This window comes from Triplophysa dalaica, chromosome 22, assembly GCF_015846415.1.
Source record: "Triplophysa dalaica isolate WHDGS20190420 chromosome 22, ASM1584641v1, whole genome shotgun sequence".
NCBI classification, from domain to species: Eukaryota; Metazoa; Chordata; class Actinopteri; order Cypriniformes; family Nemacheilidae; genus Triplophysa; species Triplophysa dalaica.
Window position 1 is genome coordinate 3568109 of NC_079563.1, and position 17843 is coordinate 3585951.

The 17843-nt window shown below is 41.3% G+C and overlaps 1 protein-coding gene across 1 annotated transcript in view; it reads left to right on the plus strand.

The window, feature by feature from the left end:
* The window catches only part of map3k1 (mitogen-activated protein kinase kinase kinase 1, E3 ubiquitin protein ligase), a 48348-nt gene that overhangs the window by 27905 nt on the left and 2600 nt on the right, over positions 1 to 17843 (plus strand). The window contains exons 2-19 of the mRNA XM_056735998.1: positions 2492 to 2642; positions 2834 to 3028; positions 3109 to 3303; positions 3384 to 3500; positions 3598 to 3746; positions 3933 to 4054; positions 5154 to 5235; positions 6363 to 6549; positions 6768 to 7028; positions 10494 to 10615; positions 10854 to 10945; positions 12001 to 12193; positions 12310 to 13552; positions 13669 to 13821; positions 14910 to 15072; positions 15187 to 15318; positions 15468 to 15610; positions 17364 to 17495. Of these exons, the coding sequence (XP_056591976.1) occupies positions 2492 to 2642; positions 2834 to 3028; positions 3109 to 3303; positions 3384 to 3500; positions 3598 to 3746; positions 3933 to 4054; positions 5154 to 5235; positions 6363 to 6549; positions 6768 to 7028; positions 10494 to 10615; positions 10854 to 10945; positions 12001 to 12193; positions 12310 to 13552; positions 13669 to 13821; positions 14910 to 15072; positions 15187 to 15318; positions 15468 to 15610; positions 17364 to 17495 (3832 nt within the window). The remainder of the gene's footprint in view (positions 1 to 2491; positions 2643 to 2833; positions 3029 to 3108; positions 3304 to 3383; positions 3501 to 3597; positions 3747 to 3932; positions 4055 to 5153; positions 5236 to 6362; positions 6550 to 6767; positions 7029 to 10493; positions 10616 to 10853; positions 10946 to 12000; positions 12194 to 12309; positions 13553 to 13668; positions 13822 to 14909; positions 15073 to 15186; positions 15319 to 15467; positions 15611 to 17363; positions 17496 to 17843) is intronic.

The window sequence follows — 17843 nt, forward strand, 5'->3', positions numbered from 1 at the left end:
CTAGGCTTACTTGGAGGGTTGAAATGGATTCCCAGCTGCTGGCTCTTCCACGTCCCACCTGCACAGCCCACAATGCCTCTTTGTTCCTGCCCCACGGCACTGTGGGATAGCTGTTATTTGAGAGGCAGGGGCTGGCCACCACTGACTTTCTCATTCAAAGTAAGGATGGTGAATTCCTGCTATCCGGTTTCGTGGTGGTTGGCTCAGGCTGCTGAGAGAATTTTTTCTAGTGTGGGAGTAAAGGTATTCTGTTGTTTACTTGCATGCTTGCATGCGTCGCCGTTCAAGTCGCATTTAATGCGTGCCGAGTCATACAGAACATTGTCTACGAGAGTTTTGTTTATAACAAACAGACTGTGGAGTAGAAAATGAGACTGACTTTACAGTTTGCTTCTGTTAAGTAAATACCTTGATTAAAGCTGCAATCTGTAAAGTTTTTGCGTAAAAAAACATTTGTCATGTTGTTTCGATAGTAGCGGACAAACTGCTTTACAGAACATTTTGTAAATATGTTATCTCATTTAGCAAAGAAGCAAACACGTGATGACATCTTAGTTCTGTGTCAGCCTCCGAAGTGCTTGGAGGGGGGAGGGGTAGAGTGAGCCATTGGTTGCCATTCACAACCTCACCACTAGATACTACGGATGTGACAAATTAGGAGTTAACAACTGCCCTTTTATTATTTATTAAATGCTGCACGTTTCTTTGTGAAAGAAAACTAATTCCAAATTATAAATCAAATAAAAAATACAAAAAACCTTCAATTGAAGACTTTGTCTGTGCTTTTATTGATTTTTTTTACATTTAAGAAATATCAGCGTATCCACGTTTTCAAAGTTTGCAGTAAACACAGCAATTCAAAACATGTATTGCGATTGTGTTTGCGTGCATCCAACGATCAAAGAACGGCTGTGTAAAAATCCAATTTATTTCTACTTTAAAAGGAAAAATGTAAGAACATCGGGATCTGTATCGGGTGTTACTCAGAATCGTAACGTCATCGGATCGGGAAAGGAAAAAGCATCTCTGCTAGATACCGCTAAAATCTCCACATTGCTCCTTTAACATCACTGGTGTGAAATCAGATCGTATCAAACCTTATGAACGAGACCGTAAAATAGTTAAGAAGTTATAAGTTTAAATTATTGTATGATGTCAGAAAAATACAAATTTTGCTTTCATATATTTATTAGATTATCATTAGATTTATGGCCTCCAAAACACTGACAAATGTTATTTGTTTGAGTTTGTCTTGCTAATAAAAGCATTGTAAAGGTTGAAAATGTGTGTTTTAATTTTTCAACCTACACAACACTTTAAAGTGTTTTTTGCTGATGTTGTTGATATTAATGTAAATATGGTATATTATTGTAACCTTGAAGCAGTACTTTTGGAAACGGTTTGCTTGATGGTCCTTATTCAGAACATTCACAGATAATACAATGCTTCAGTATACAGACTGGCTTTGTTTCTTTTTTTTAAGAACTACAGACAAAAACAAACCCAGCATTATGCAACAAGTATGCAGTCAACACCACATCAAAACCCCGACAGTTCTACAGAAAACAAAACAATGCACATGTGAACATCATCTACTGCAAGTACAATAGAATGATACAATTTAACACGTCGCTCGGAGGAATAGTAAATGAACATCAATTCATACATCAGGCGATGTATTAGCTTTTGAGCAGGTCTTCACTTCAGCTTTTCACTGTTCATAAGAAAAGGGAAGAAACACAGTATTTTATTGAGAATCACTTGATGGTGGTGTTTTTTTTGCTGATATTTCCTTTTTTGAAGTTTGGAAAGTCATTGTTCAGCAGAATCGATTGTGTTTTCGCAGTCACTTCCTCACTGGTTTGACTGGGGCCGCACAGGAAGTTTGGTTTTCCTGCCCCGGCTTTGTCACTGCGACACAGCGCTCACTGCTTCTTATTCAACAGCTCAAAAGAGCCGGAGGGATAGCAATAAACATAAAGACGAGACTCCTGAACCCCAATGCCACATGTGGACACACATCTTTCTCGTTTTAAATTGGTTGTCGTCAGCACTCAGAAAAATAAATTAAATTCAGCATATGCAAAGTTTGCAAAGATGCACATTTCCATTTAGTTAAGGTTGGATGGATGAAATGTTGGTTTTAAAGTCAAAATCATTATTTTTCTTTATTTTGTTCTCATTTATGGTCTGTTTGTGGGTGTGTGATTATATTGGAGATCGTCGTTAAATTGATTTAATGAAGATGTGTCAATCATTTCTCACTGTCAATTTTTTTGCATTAAGTGCACAACTGGTCATTGACAAAGACAGCAGTGATACTGTGAATGTAGAGAATGTAACTGTAAAACAAGATAACGTTTTTGTTTTACAGTTTGACAATTGTAGGTGAGTGAAAAACACCATCGAAGGCTTTTATGTTTGCATTTTTGAGCGGGAAAGAATAATGACTTTACACGTGTGTGTCTGGCGTTTTCTTGTCCTTCTGCAGCCGGGACATGGACAGCAGGGAGACCCTGCGTGGGCTACAGAAGATGGAGGACCGGCCTGAAGAGCGCTTGATCCGAGAGAAGCTCAAGGCCACCTGTATGCCCACCTGGAAAAGCGAATGGCTGGAGAGACGTAGCAGGAGAGGGCCGATGGTACGACGCCTCATTCTGCACACACACATGTGTCATTCTCACTGCTGTTTTTTAATCAAGTATTGCATTTTTAGGAAATTTTAATTGCATTTTCTGGTTCTGTACACATTATTTGTTGCTATGTTATGTAAAAGAGCACAGAAATGATTTCTTGTCACAAGTGTCATTATATTCGTGTTATCTCGTGTCAGGTAGTGAAGCCCATTCCTTTGAGAGCAGACGGCACTGAGTCCAGAAGCGACAGTCAAAGCTCGTCATCGTCTCAGAGCAAAGCTCATCGTAGCCCTTCTCCTGGCCCTTCCTCTTCCTCCTCCTCCTCGTCCACTAAGAACGCAGGAAAGCCTGATTCTCCTGGTGTGCGCAGACGGAGGGCGTCTCCGGTGCCTGTGAGTATGTCGGCCGTCTGCAGTGCCGTGAGTTTTGTGTGCTTTGATAGAGCTGACGTGTGTCTGAATGTGTCCTCCAGAGCGGAAGGGTGACGCCCCCTCGGAGAGCCCCCTCCCCTGATGGATTTTCTCCATACAGTCCGGAGGAGACCAACCGCAGGGTCAACAAGGTCATGAGGGCCCGTCTCTACCTGCTGCAGCAAATCGGGCCGAATTCCTTTCTGATTGGTGGAGACAGTCCTGATAACAAATTCCGGGTGTTCATCGGTCCGCAGGTACGTTAATGGAGACTTTGGCGTGTTTTGAAGTGAACGCACAACCTGGAGTAATTTTCCTCATGTGTGTTTGTTTTCAGACGTGCAGCTGCGGCAGAGGAACGTTCTGCATCCACGTGCTCTTCGTCATGCTCCGCGTCTTCCAGCTGGAGCCGTCTGATCCTCTGCTCTGGAGAAAGACCCTCAAGAACTTTGAGGTGAGGTGGCTGTGATGTAGCCAAAACTCACAGCTAGAACTCTTCACGTCACCGTGAAAATCCTCACGCTTGCCTTCCATGTTTGCTTTTCATTCAGGTGGAGAGCTTGTTTCAGAAGTATCACAGTCGCCGCAGCTCGCGCATCAAAGCACCCTCTCGTAGCACCATCCAGAAGTTTGTGTCACGGATGTCCAACTCGCACACGTCGTGTACCTCCAGCACCTCCCCATCCAGCAATGAAAGCAGGTCTGTGATGATGATGATGATGATTCCCAAAAGACAAATAACAGCATGAAGAATCAAAGCTTATTAAAGTGTCAAGTGTATTTAAGCTTAAAATAGAGTGTCATGGCAAGCTCAGATGTTGTAGTGCGATGGTTTAACTACAAGATAGATCTCTTTTCAATGGCTTGTGTGTATTGGTGTGTCCAGTGTGAAGGATGAGGAGGAACAGATGTGTCCCATCTGTCTGCTGGACATGCTGGATGAAGAGAGTCTGACTATATGTGAGGAGGGCTGCAGAAATAAACTCCACCATCACTGCATGTCCATATGTAAGTGTTCTCACAATATTCCTGCTCATATCTCAGATTCGCCCACATTTTTGTGCTTCCAGACCTGATTGTCTTATAGAAAAGAGGTGGCAGGGGAGTATAGGCTTTACAACTCAAACATCTGAACAAGGGCTGTCAAACGATGAATCTCATCCAGAATAAAAGTTTGTGTTTACATAATATATGAAGAGTTTTTTTCCAAAACGACACAAATCCGTAAATAAAAAAAAAACATGTTTTTTTATATTATGATTTTTATTGTGTTTTATTCTGTTAGTTTGCTGTATTTTTTCAGGTATTATGGCTAATATCAAAACAAACAAACTGCAGTTTGATTCATATTGATTGGAATGCACAATAAAAAAAACATGATTTGGGAAATTTTTGAGTTCGTTATTTTGGAACCAAACTCTTCATATGTCTGTGCACTGTGCGTATTCATTTTGTATTTATAAATACATTCACATGCATGCATTTATTTACGAATAATAATAAACATTTATATACAAGTTAAATTATTAGTAGATTTAAATAAATACATGTAAATATTTCCCAAACTTATATATATGTATGTGAATGCATTTAGAAATACAAAATCATTGTGCACAGCACACAGACATAAGTTATGTAATCACAAACTTTTATTCTGAATGCGATTAATTGCGATGAATTATTTTGACAGCTCCAACCTGAACTTATCTTTTATTGTGAGAAGATTTATCACATAAATAGCATTGACTTCTCATTTATTTACTTTTAATGTGTGTCCAAAATTTGCACCCATTCACTTTTGTCATCATAGACCTCTTTCGGAAGATGTCAACATAGCTGGTCCGCACGGGTCTAGAAGAACTTTCTTTTTCATTGTTCAAAATTACACAAACGTTACATGTTTTAAAGATTTGTAAAATGCAAGAGTAGGTTAAAACTAATAATAGTGAAATAAACAAAAATAAATCAGAAGTGCGTCTGGACCAGCTCTTTATGACATTACACACTGTATGGGTGTCATATTTAGTTTACAGATTCATGAAAGGCTTATGATGAGATAAGTTCACCCTGACAGTTGCTCATGTCTTATGTGTTGTGTGTGTTTTAGGGGCAGAGGAGTGCCGGAGAAATCACGATTCTTTAATCTGCCCTCTGTGCAGAGCCAAGTGGAAATCTCATGATTTTTACAGGTAAGTTTCTACAACCGATCGTTTGTTCCTGTTGATCATATTCAGCTGTTTCTATTTTCTGCATTGGACGATTAGACTATTGAAATGATAAACAACGCACTTTTGGTATTTCAGAGTATGTCCGTGTGACATATCTAAAATATGAAATTTTTATATTTTTTCACTTAAAACCTACAGTAATGAATAATCGCATGTCAACTGATCACTTTTTAACAGGTGTAAATGTTGCTTTAGCTGTTGAAGGAGATGGTGTGTTAATGATTTTCATGATGTTTTTTTTATCATCTGTATTCTATAAACCAAGCCATCCTCATATGAAAGCTTTTTCATTCTTTTTTGGTGTGTAGTTGATCATCCCCTGGCGTGTTATTGTTTCTGTTTGAAGTGCAGGAAGCAGCTGTGTGTAGTGGACATAAGAGAGTTTAAATGTTAAAAGAGTTGTTTCAGTGGTTAGCAAACTCATAGGAAAAGTGTTCATGAGATAAATCATCAAGACAAATGTGCCCCTCTTGATCATATCGGGTCTAATAAGACCCAACAAGTCCAAGCACAGTAAAAAAACACTGCCGGCAACAAACCTCCTCACATTCATCAAGATGGCAGAAGCCCAGCTCCAAGCCGCCGTCACACTACAGCTAAATCCTGCTTTTTTCAGGGACAATATTTCATGTTTGTGTTTACTGTTAAGAGTTGATGAGGCGAGGTGAAAGCAAGGTCAGTGTAGGATGTGTCTGATGCTGAGCTCTCCTCTGGTGGTTAGGTGAGCGAGACAGCCCGGCACCAGCCGTGTTTTGTGTGTCTGTCCCAAACTGACATGCTAGCGGAGTTTCCAGCCAACGATTCACCCCACACGCGATGAAGGCAGAAACCAAACACAGTTTTTCTTCGAGAAATGAGAAGCATTCTCTGCGTTTGGCAAGACGGCAAGATGTTTGAGCGGTTACCCATTCAGACAGGACCAAGCGTCATCGTTTTAGATGCAAAGCATTATTTTTCTCTGTCGCCTTTTTAATTGGGTTATAGCGAGTGCATTCTGAAACCGATGAAGATGTTATGCTTCTGTCGGATCAACCAACATATGTTTCATATTAATACTCGATTCGATCTCTGTGTCTGTGTGCGTTTAGTTATGAGCCATCATCTACTGTGGACAGCACGAGTCGCTCTCAAAGCCAAACAACCCCATCGTCCTCTTCTTCATCCGTACACGCCGAGAGCCCGAGAGCGCTTCAGGACGCCGATTTCTCTCTTCCACAGTATGGAGCACAGCACATCCCTCAGACATACGCTGAACTCGCCGAACCCTGGATCAAGGTGCGTTACACTTCAAAAGGTTCTTCCATGCCATAGAAAAACTTTTTGGTTCCATAAAGAACCTTTACCATCTTGTAAAAAAGCAAAAAAGAGATGGTTCTTTTAAGAAGAACCTTTAAAGCACCTTTAATTTTAAGAGCCTGAACTAAATGTTAGCCATAACCCCCATCTTTTAATGGATTAAACAGCGTTTTCTCTCCTCTTCGTCTTGGGTGCAGGTCTTTGGTTTGGAGCTGGTGGGCTGTCTGTTTTCCCGGAACTGGAACATCAGAGAGATGGCTCTCCGGCGACTGTCACATGACGTGAGCGGTGCTCTCCTGCTGGCTAACGGCGAGCGCTCTGTGGCCGGGGCGTCTGCCAGCTCGGGAGTGGGCACAGCCACTGGAGACGTGTCTGGAGATGTGTTGGTGGAGTGCTGTTGTAGTGTGCTCTCTATGGTCTGCGCAGACCCCGTCTACAAAGTCTACGTCGCAGCACTGGTGAGCTCTCAACTCTAATAACAGCTTGATATAGTGTTGTGTAATCCAGCAGTTTAACAAAAAAGAATTAGCTTGTGCATCTGTTTGTGCCAAGAGCGTGAAATACAGGATATCTTACAAAAACTAATCCACATTTGCATAAAGTTGTGCTTTGTTGGGATGCTGGACACATTGTGTTTCTTGTTAGTTGCTTGTTTGGCAGAATGTCTGTCAACTGTTTATTAAAAAAGTGAATTGAGTTGAGTTCGGTTGGATTCGTTTAGAGGTGTGCACTGTGGAAAGCAGGTTTATAGAACTGTTTACGTGATTTTTAACTGTAAAACTGAAATCTAGCTTGAAGGTGCTATTATCACATGCAAACTCACTTGACTGCAGTTGGTCATGCCTCAGCACTTTTGTCATGTGCGTGCTTCAGTTGTGTGTCACATGAAGATCTCACGGCGTGTGACAGCTTTCATACTGGTCACACGATTGAGAGTGACAGCACATTCAGCCCAGTTCGATTCAGACTAAAAGAATAAGAATAAATATGAAGCACTACCAATAACTCAATACGTAGTTCACTTCATAAATACTGACAGTGTTGTAGCTATAATGTAGTTTATCCTTCAAAATGTAATGACCCCCCACAAAAGCACAAATGAATGCACAGCATTTTCTTGCCAAATAACCAAGAACATGGCCGATTAAAGTGGCAACCTGTACATTTTCGCCTCTATGTCGCCATCTCTGTTTGAAGCTTAACCACGAAAGATAGTTTTGAATCACGTAAACCCATCACAACCGTAGTCACGCTTTGAATAGTCTGATTTATTATTTGGTCCAAATAATCTGTTTCAAAAATATATATATTTTTAAAAAGGTTATTAGGTTTTCTAATAAAATTAATTAATACGTTGGCATAATTACATTTTTGTCTGCAAAAGTGATTTCAAACATTGAAAATCACACCTTCAGATTAAAAGATTTTAAAGAACATGAGAAACATTTTTTGTCAAGATATTCTATACATTTGAGCAGTATATGTGAAAGAAAAGAAAAAAAACACATTTGTGTTAAGGAGACCGTTTTCAACACTGATATTTTAATATAAATCCTCTATAACAGATTTTGGTAACACTTTAGTACAGTGACCAATCCCCCCTATTAACTAGTTGCTTATTAGCATGTCTATTTTTAGCATATTGGCTGTTTATTAAAGCAATAGGCCCAAAGAATCAGTGAGTTACTCAGGGCGCCGTGACATTGAGTCATTAAAACACCCTCAGCTGTTATAAAATGCACTGTACACCACTGATTCTTGAAGCTTATTGCTTTTATAAAACGGTTATTCCATATACGTAGCATGGTTTCATAAAATAAAGTAAATCAAATGATATTTAGGCTATGTAATCAGGTCAGCGATATTTTATAACAGCTTAGATCAGAATCAAGGACCAGTACTGACCGTTTTATAATAGTACTTCTAAAGCACATATTTAACATGACCATATTCTACTTCCCTACTCCTACCCAATACCTAAACCTAACAACTACCTTACTTACTATTAATAAGCAACAAATTTGTAGTTTACTGAGGCAAAAGTCATAGTTAATGGTTTATTAATACCGAGAATTGGAATTGTATCAAAATTCAATTAACTACTCATCAGTTATTAATTCTATCTTTATGGAGGTCTACCAGAAGTTACATTTGGGTCTAAAAAGCCGTATAGATGAAATCTGTCTGTTCTGGCTGTCATGTTGCATGGCTTTCTTTTCAAGTTAATTCAACTTTCTTTTTCAAACTTCAAAATAAGTGAAGTTGTAAAGTTAACAGAAATATGTTTCTACAATAATTGATTCAAATCAATGTATGATGCCTTGCAGATGTAAGCTATGCACAAATACATCAGAAGTCAGCTCAGAACTCTCAGGAACAACTTTAATAGAAGGTTATTCCTCCAGGATGCCGTGTGATTAAGTTTATTTAGTGGACTTTCCCCACATCACATCACATCATAACACCAAAATAAAATATGGATAGTAAGTTTTCAATGGCTCTGCTGGGCATAAATGAAGAGTTTGGTTCCAAAATGAGATTTTTCCAAAAAAATCATGTTTTTATTATGCTATCATGATTTTATTGTGTAAGTTAGCTGTATATGTTTTTGAGTTTTTGTGGCTTAAATCAAAACAAACCAACTGCAGTTTGATTTATATAAAAAAAAAAAATTCCATCACCACTGTTTGAGACGTAATAAGGCCCAATAACAACAGTAGTAAAACAGTCAGTTTTTTTGCTTCATTGACTTTAGTTGGAGGTTATCTGTTATCTAAAGCGTGCCAAAGTTCCAAAGAGCAACAATCCTCGCCGGCTGGTTTTAAAGTTCTCTTTTAAGCAGGAAACCGGGAGCAGTCGTGATCTTCTGACCGAGGCCGGAAAGAAAACCTATTCTTTTTGTGTTAACCTATTTCTCCTGTTTACAAAAACAATTGTTCATGCTGCTAGGACTTGTGGGACGCTGTCTATCCCTCGGGCGTTGTCTTTCCCAGTGAGTCTCCTTTATGAAAACAACAAGAGTTTTGTCTGATCGGGGCTTTCCAGCTCAACTCAGTTCTGCTGTATTCCAGCGTACACGCCATAAGAAAGCGAGCCGTTACTGTGAGTTAGAAATGTTACAGATGAACGGTTTCAGAGACACGATAAAGAGTTTTCCGTAAAACAACTGAAATTGTATAGTTTGGCTGATATCATGTCTGAATAGATAGAGTTTTTGTGTGTTTTTCGTCTGAAGAAGATGGAGTGAATACGTGAGTCTTTAGTGTTGTGAGTGTGTAGGCGGTACAGTGTGTGTGTGTGTAGTGTTGGGTCAGGAGGGGAATGTGTGTCGGGTCAGTCTGCGCTGGGCAGAGCTCCAGTGCAATGCTCTGTCAGTCACCACTCCCCAATACTGCCCGAGAGACACACACACACTTATACACACACTCCCACAAACACGCACGTTAAAATGAACCAGAGGAGACAACATGTAAATGTCTCTTGTTGCCAATTTTGAAATGTTGAAATTCATCTGTTACTTTGTGGAAGAGCCAAAATGTGACAGATGTCCATGATAGATAAACAGGTTGTGTGTTTGTAACCTTTTTTCAAATCTTTTTTTAACTTTCAATGTTTTTAAGAATTCAAACTAAATGTTGGTTGACCTTAGAAGAATGATTTGATGATTTGTGGCAACCACACAACAACCCATCGGTTTCAGTCGTGTGGCTTTATCAGAACGCAGCTTTACAGCACGTTATGGTAATAAAACAGTCATGTGATTCCAGAATAAACATTTGGTCCTTAAGCCAAACATAAAGCCGCTGGTAGGACCGGTGCTAAAGCCGTGACTTTCTGAAGCGTAAACTTGCAACTCGCAGTCCTGAATGTGCCGGTGATGTTTATTCTTTATTCAGACGTGTTTTGTCTGCACTGTGTTTCAGAAAACCCTGAGAGCGATGCTGGTCTACACCCCCTGTCACTCCATGACAGAGCGGACTCAACTGCAGCAGCTACTGCGGCCCGTAGTAGAAACCATACTGGTGAAATGTGCCGATGCAAACAGGTAGAACTCAGACTGAATGTACCACAAGCCCCCTAGTGGACATGCACTGTACCAACACAGATTAACAATGCCTCATGTCCAATTAAACTTTGTTTAAAAGTTCCTTACACATTCCTTGTTTTGTGAACAATTTGTAAGTGAAGAGAATTTGCCCACCTGACAGTTATTAATCTTACATTATGGAAGCAGAGGTATGGTGAATACTGTATTTTCTGACTGTACAGTATGTGTTTTCTAGTCGTACGAGTCAGCTGTCTGTGTCCACTCTACTGGAGCTGTGTAAGGGTCAGATGGGTGAACTCGCTGTGGGCAGAGAAATCCTTAAAGCAGGTATGTTTACATAAAGATGAAACTTCTGTCACTATTTTCTCACCCTCCTGTCATCACACGCCTGTATGACTTTCTTTACATATACTAGGTTCCCACCCTAACCCGTAGTATATGAAGTGAGCAGTATTTTCATGCTTTATCACAACCGTTATATGACCATATTACATGGCTCTCTGGAATACTTAATTCTGATTGTCCAGTCGTGACATTTCTAGGTCTGATTTCCTGATAGCAACGGCTAATAACACGCGATCAACTGGATACTGCGAGTCAACATGACCCACACAGTTTAACATAAAGCAAAAAAATGAAAACAAATTAAACTAAATTTGCATGTTCATCTCGTTTGAACTTTGTGTCTTGGCTTAAAACCCGACAGGAAACTAAATGCAGCGGAAGGTCTGCATTTGTTACAAATGAGCTAATAGAGGAATTCAAAACAATATTTTGTGTCCAAGGGCTGTTCAACGATTAATCGCAATTAATCGCATCCAAAACTTTGCGTTTACATAATATATGCTCTGCACTGCAACTATATGTCTCTGCACTGCGCAGATTTATTTTGTATTTATAAACACTTTATTTAGGAAACATTATGTGTAAACAAACTTCTATTCTGGATGCGATTTGTAGTAGAGTAGGCGGGGCGAGACCGTGGTTCGAGTCCGGTGAGTAATTGTGAATTAGCGCCAGCTGTGCGCACACCGGCCTCGAATCACGTAGGAGACTGGGAGCATAAAAGGAACGAGCGACCGGACCGTCGAAGAGAGAGAACCGGGCCCGAACTTGTTTTACGTTTGTATTTATATTTGTTATGTTATTTCGCCGGCGGTCGTCCGTGAGGGGCCGCCGGCTGTTATTATTTATATTAAAATTTTGTGTTTAATGTCTGCCGGTTCCCTCCTCCTTCCTTCCATTTTATTGAGATGTATTACACGATTATTCGCGATTAATTGTTTAACAGGCCAACATTTAAAACATATTTATTGCGCATGAGGGTGGGTGAATGATGACAGACCTATCAAACATGTTAAACGTGACTGAATGTGTCTCAGGCTCTATTGGCATTAGTGGAGTGGATTATGTGCTGAACTGCATCCTGGGATCTAAAACGGAGGCCAGTAACTGGCAGGCGCTGCTGGGAAGACTGTGTCTGATCGACAGGCTCTTACTGGAGTTTCCTGCTGAATTCTACCCTCATATCGTGTCAGGTGGAGATTGCAACCAGGCTCAAAATGTTGTGGAAAGGTACAGAAATATATCATAACGTTACAGCTTCAAGCTCTGGTCGTTAGACTTGTCTTGCTGCTGAAAATTCACTTACTGTTTAGATTTGGAAACATTTAAAACATTTGATGTTTCAGGTACCAGAAGCTGCTGCCTCTTCTCCGTTTTGCACTGCAGTCCATTGATAACTCTCACTCCATGGTGGGTAAGCTTTCCCGCCGCATCTTCCTGAGCGCTGCACGCATGGTGACTCGCGTCCCTCACATCTTTGTTAAGCTACTGGACATGCTCAACGTCACCAGCTCAACTCACTACGCCCGCATGCGTCGTCGTCTCTTGGCCATCGCTGAGGAGATGGACATCATTGACGCCATCCACATGGGTGTGGAAGAGCTCCAGAGTGGGAGCGGTTTGCACTCGGAAGCCTTCCTGGAACCAACAGCCCCTCATAACTCCCCGTGCACTACTGAAAGAAACTCTCCCACCCACGGCCTGCAGCAGACCTCTGCCAAGGTGCCGTGTCCGGGTCAAGCCAGTTCGAATCCTGTGAACGATGTGACGGAGAGACTCTCAACCATTGCCACAAGCACTGTCGAATTTGCAAAGCCCCCCGTTCAGGCCCGTAACAGACCCCGTAGTCAATGTTTGAATTCCCCGTCATCCAGTCAACCTCCCAGCCTTCCCTCTGTGTCCACGGCCTCCGCCTTCCCTCCAGACAGCCCCAAAGCCCTGCCACATAACTTCATGGCCAGCAAACTCGCCCAGTCCTCTCCAGGAACCCAACGTAAGTCGCTTCTGCAGATGGGAATGGGAGGAGCTGGGTGTATCGGTAAGGACCCGGAGAAGATGCCAACACCTCAGTTTTCCCAAGCTCGGCCCCTGCCCTCGAATCAGATCCACTGGCCCAAACCGTCTCGACCGGCTTCAAAATCTGACGGAGCTAAAGCTTTAAGTACTGCCTCAAAGAGCAACATGAGACTGGACCTTCAGGAGGATCCGGGCCGCTGTGGAGTGTCTGCTTTTATCCCCAGCAAGGATGCCGTTTTCACTCCTGTGGAGGAGAAATTCTGCGGCCTCGACGCTTCGGCCGAGCTCAATTCCAGCATGGAGGACCTGTTAGAAGCCTCCATGCCCGCCGCCGATGCCACGGTCACCTTCCAGTCGGAAGTGGCCGTGCTGTCGACTGAGCAAGTAAGTGCCGTCGATGACGCATACAGCGAGGATGTGACCCAGAACAATAAGTGCAAGGAGAAGATGGAAGCGGAAGAGGAGGAGGCCCTGGCTGTTGTCATGGCAATGTCGGAGTCACAGGATGCTCTGCCCGTTATCCCGCAGTTACAGGTGGAGAAAGGAGAGGACGTGATCATTATTCAGGTGGATGTAAGTTCACGACGCCTCCGATGACTGCAGACTAATAACATACATACGCTTGGATTGGAAGAGAGAGTTGTTAAACATGTTGTTCTTTTTTACCTTTTTGCTTTGGTCCTGGATAGACGCCAGAGACTCTTCCTGGTCATACCAAAGCAAAGCAGCCATATAAGGAGGGTGTGGAGTGGCTGAAGGGTCAGCAGATTGGCCTGGGTGCCTTCTCTTCATGTTATCAGGCTCAGGATGTGGGAACTGGAACTCTAATGGCTGTTAAACAGGTAACCTTTATTATCAAAATATACACAGACATCAACCTGAAATCATCTGAAACGACTATCAAGTGTCTCTTTAAACATGCTGAGACTTTCTCTGGGTGCTAAGTGGTCATTTTCTCCAGTCACAAACAATATGCAGGAGAATGACACTAGTGTGTCATAAGCTAATGTTGCTCGAATAAATATTCCTTGCCATCAGCAAGAATTCAATGTACAACCTCCTAGATAAATGAATAAATATCAAACGCAATGTCTTTGTTCTATCCGTGCACATCGTTCTGCGTGTAAATAACACGCAGCGTAAAGATGGATTGTGTGTGCATATGATACGCCAATGTTTCCGTGCACCTTGGTGGAGAGCAGCCATTTTGAAACATACATGAAGAGGAAACACTGAAATCATTCAAATAGTAGGGTTAGGTTTAGGGTACAATAGGACAAAGTGCTGTAAAATATGCACGCACGCTATGCACACAAAAATACGCATATTGTATTCGCGCAGAATGTATCTTTGGTTTACGTATTACACGATATTGCAACACTGCGTGTCATTTATATGCAACTGATGAGAATTGGTCGTTTGTTAGTAGATGACGTCTCATTGCGGTGAAGAGCTTTCAGTAAGTACAAGAAAGGCAGCGCTCTGCCAAACATTTCCGCTCAGACCTGATTTGCCTCCCTAACTAAAGATTACGAAACAAACAAACAAGTGGCATTGTGTTACAGTACAAGGGGATTGAAATAACCCACATTTCCAGCAAACAAAAATACAGGCACATTACAACATTATTGATGAGGTCATTGCAGATTTTTGGGGGATGACCGATGATTTCATCGCAGATTTGTAAAGTTCTTTTTAAAAGATACAGTGAGATGAGAGAAAGACCTCTGTTTGTGAATGTTTTCTCCTCTTGCTCTTTATTTTGTAGGGTTGACATTGAGGCTGTGAGTCATTCATAAAGGATTCCAGTCTGACAAAACATATAGTGTCAATACTTTGCATGTCAATAAAAACACATCTTGTTTGTATGGTATCCTGGTTTAACCTGTTTTAATGATATTGATGTTAAAGATGTTTTTTAAACTCTCAGGTGACGTATGTTAGGAACACCTCTTCAGAGCAGGAGGAGGTGGTGGAGGCCCTGCGGGAGGAGATTCGGATGATGGGTCTCCTCTACCATCCAAACATCATCCGAATGCTCGGGGCAACCTGCGAGAAGAACAACTACAACCTGTTTGTGGAGTGGATGGCAGGCGAGTTCTCTTTTAGTGCGATAAACAAGACCATTGTATTGCATCTTTTTTCAATTACACTTTCTACGCTCTTTCCTTACCTAGAATGTCCTGACTTCCCTTTGTATTTCTCAGGTGGCTCTGTATCTCATCTGTTAAATAAGTACGGTGCCTTTAAAGAGGCCGTGACCATCAACTACACAGACCAGCTTCTGCGAGGTCTCGCTTACCTCCACGAGAACCAGATCATCCACCGCGACATCAAGGGTCAGTACAGACCCGGCGCAAAATCCCGAGATGCATCGCTGTCAAATCAATCTTGTGGCAGTAACATTTCGGGTGGAATTATTTGGTTTTTTGGTAGCTGTGTGTTTCTGCTTGGCGTCTTGTCAGTTGTCTGTTTTTGTCTGGTGTAGGTGCGAATCTGCTGATTGACAGCACAGGCCAGAGGTTACGCATCGCTGATTTCGGGGCGGCGGCTCGTCTGGCTTTTAAAGGCACGGGTGCGGGCGAGTTTCAGGGACAGCTGCTGGGAACCATCGCCTTCATGGCTCCTGAGGTGAGGCTGAGAAGAACACGTTTATACCGTTCTACTTGCATTTTGTGCTACCATACATGGAAGTTTAATTTCTTACTGTCGTCGCGTTATCCATGTTTTTATTTATCCACATGTTGTGAAGTGAAACCTTTCTTAACTCTTTAAACTGCGAATGTTCTGGAACAAAGCGCTGGTCTAGTCTTGTGACCTCTCCGTGTGGCGTTTAGAGTTACACGGCCGGTCAGGAAAACAGGACAAAGTGGATTTAGATCTCTCAGTAACTTGAAATGAAAGTAAATTGTGGTTCCTTTGAGGCGGTCACAATGGACCGGCCCCTTAATTCCTTGTTGTCATTGTGGGCCGAACTCTGTTTAATTGGGAATGAGTTCAGCTGGCTCTGCCTCCTCCAGCAGCGCATTCATCACTCAAACCTCTTCAACAATCAACAAGCCTGCTTTTGTCTGGAGACGTCTCTCTTTCTCTTCGCCTCTTATTTACCAGCCTAACCAGCGAAGGCTAAAGTAGAGTTAGGCGAGCCTGCTAACTTCTGGAGCTTGTTTTCAACTAGTCCTATTAACTGAACCCAAGCAAACCGCTGCCGTCAAGTGATTTTTGTGTCCATGTTTAAATAAAACTGATGTGTTTTTTCTCCAGAGGGTTGGATTTACTGATTTACTGTTCAATGTAACATTTACTTTATTTACTGTATCCAGTAACCGGTATCCAGGTTATGTGTCCTTTTTTTCCGAACATAATAAAAATGCTTTATAAGATCTGTTGGTTATCAAAAAAAATGTGAAAAAAGATATAAAGAATGAGTAGGAGACACAAAACCTTGATCAATAGTATATATATATATATCTTAAATACCCTGTGAACCGGAAGTTGTGATCTTTTTTTACTTCCGTATTTTGATGCATTTCCGAGTGAAATTAAATTTCGAATGAATTAATCAGTGGGCATGGCTTTCGCCTTTCTCAGCGATTTGATTGGATGTATAAAAACAGCGTTGCATTTTAAAATGGAACAGGCAGCAGACTGTTGAAGGGGAGGAGTTAACGGATACCCCGCCAAAGCCGCCTAGCACGCGTCATCTAAGATGAATATTCATTACAGGACGGTAATGCTTTTGAGATTTTTTTTGAGCATTATGAGGGCACAGGAAATTTAAAAAGAGAATGAACCACATTTATAAACTATTTTTGCAATATTTCATGAAAAATAGGCATTGTCATTTTTCATTTCACTGGGACTTTAACTAAAATCTAAAAACATTAACCTTTACATATGTATTTACTTTTTCTTAATGACATAAATTATGTATGCAAAGCATAAGTATGCAAAGAAAAATAAAGATTAAATGAAAATAAAGAGCTTTCATGTGGCTCTGTGGTTAGAGCATGGCACTAGCAATGCTAAGGTCATGGGTTCGATCCCAGGGGATTGCACATGGTCAGAAACAAATGTATAATACAATGCAATGGATAAAAGCAACTGCCAAAAGCTTAAATGTAAAAGTAAAATGATACTGGTACAGATATGAAATGATTGAATACAATAGTCTGTGTATAGAGCGCTCTCTAGTGACTGGTTTGTGTATTTGCACTCACATGCACATCTTCAGATCCATGGATTCAGTCGTTCACAGTGGGACATTATAGCTGTAGTTCTGATGATGTTGTGACCCAAAGCGCAGCAAAGAAACATGATGGGACCACTATGGTTACTGTTTTACCTGCTCTGTGTTAAATGATGTGTGTTGTGTGTGTTTCAGGTGTTGAGAGGGCAGCAGTACGGCCGTAGCTGTGATGTCTGGAGCGTTGGCTGTGCTATCATTGAGATGTCCTGTGCTAAACCTCCCTGGAATGCTGAGAAACACTCCAACCACCTGGCACTCATATTCAAGGTAAGCGTTGTGTGGGACAGTGTGTGCTCCTCCTGTTATTTTTGATTTTTTTTCAAGCTTATAAAAATACAAGACATTGACAGCCACTGAAAAAATAAGAAACCATTCCTAATATTCACTTATAGGCAGATTAGGTGATCCTGTCCAGATTGTTTTTGTCATGCTGGTTGGAGATCTCTTTACATCCTGATTGCAATCAATTAGTAAAGTGATCCATTGATATTTTTATAATTATACATCGTCTATGTAAGGCGTAGGATCAAAAAAAGGTTTTCCCGATCATTCGGTCCGAACGCAATGACAGATCCCGTGTACATGACGCATGACAAGACAAATGAAAACCGATCA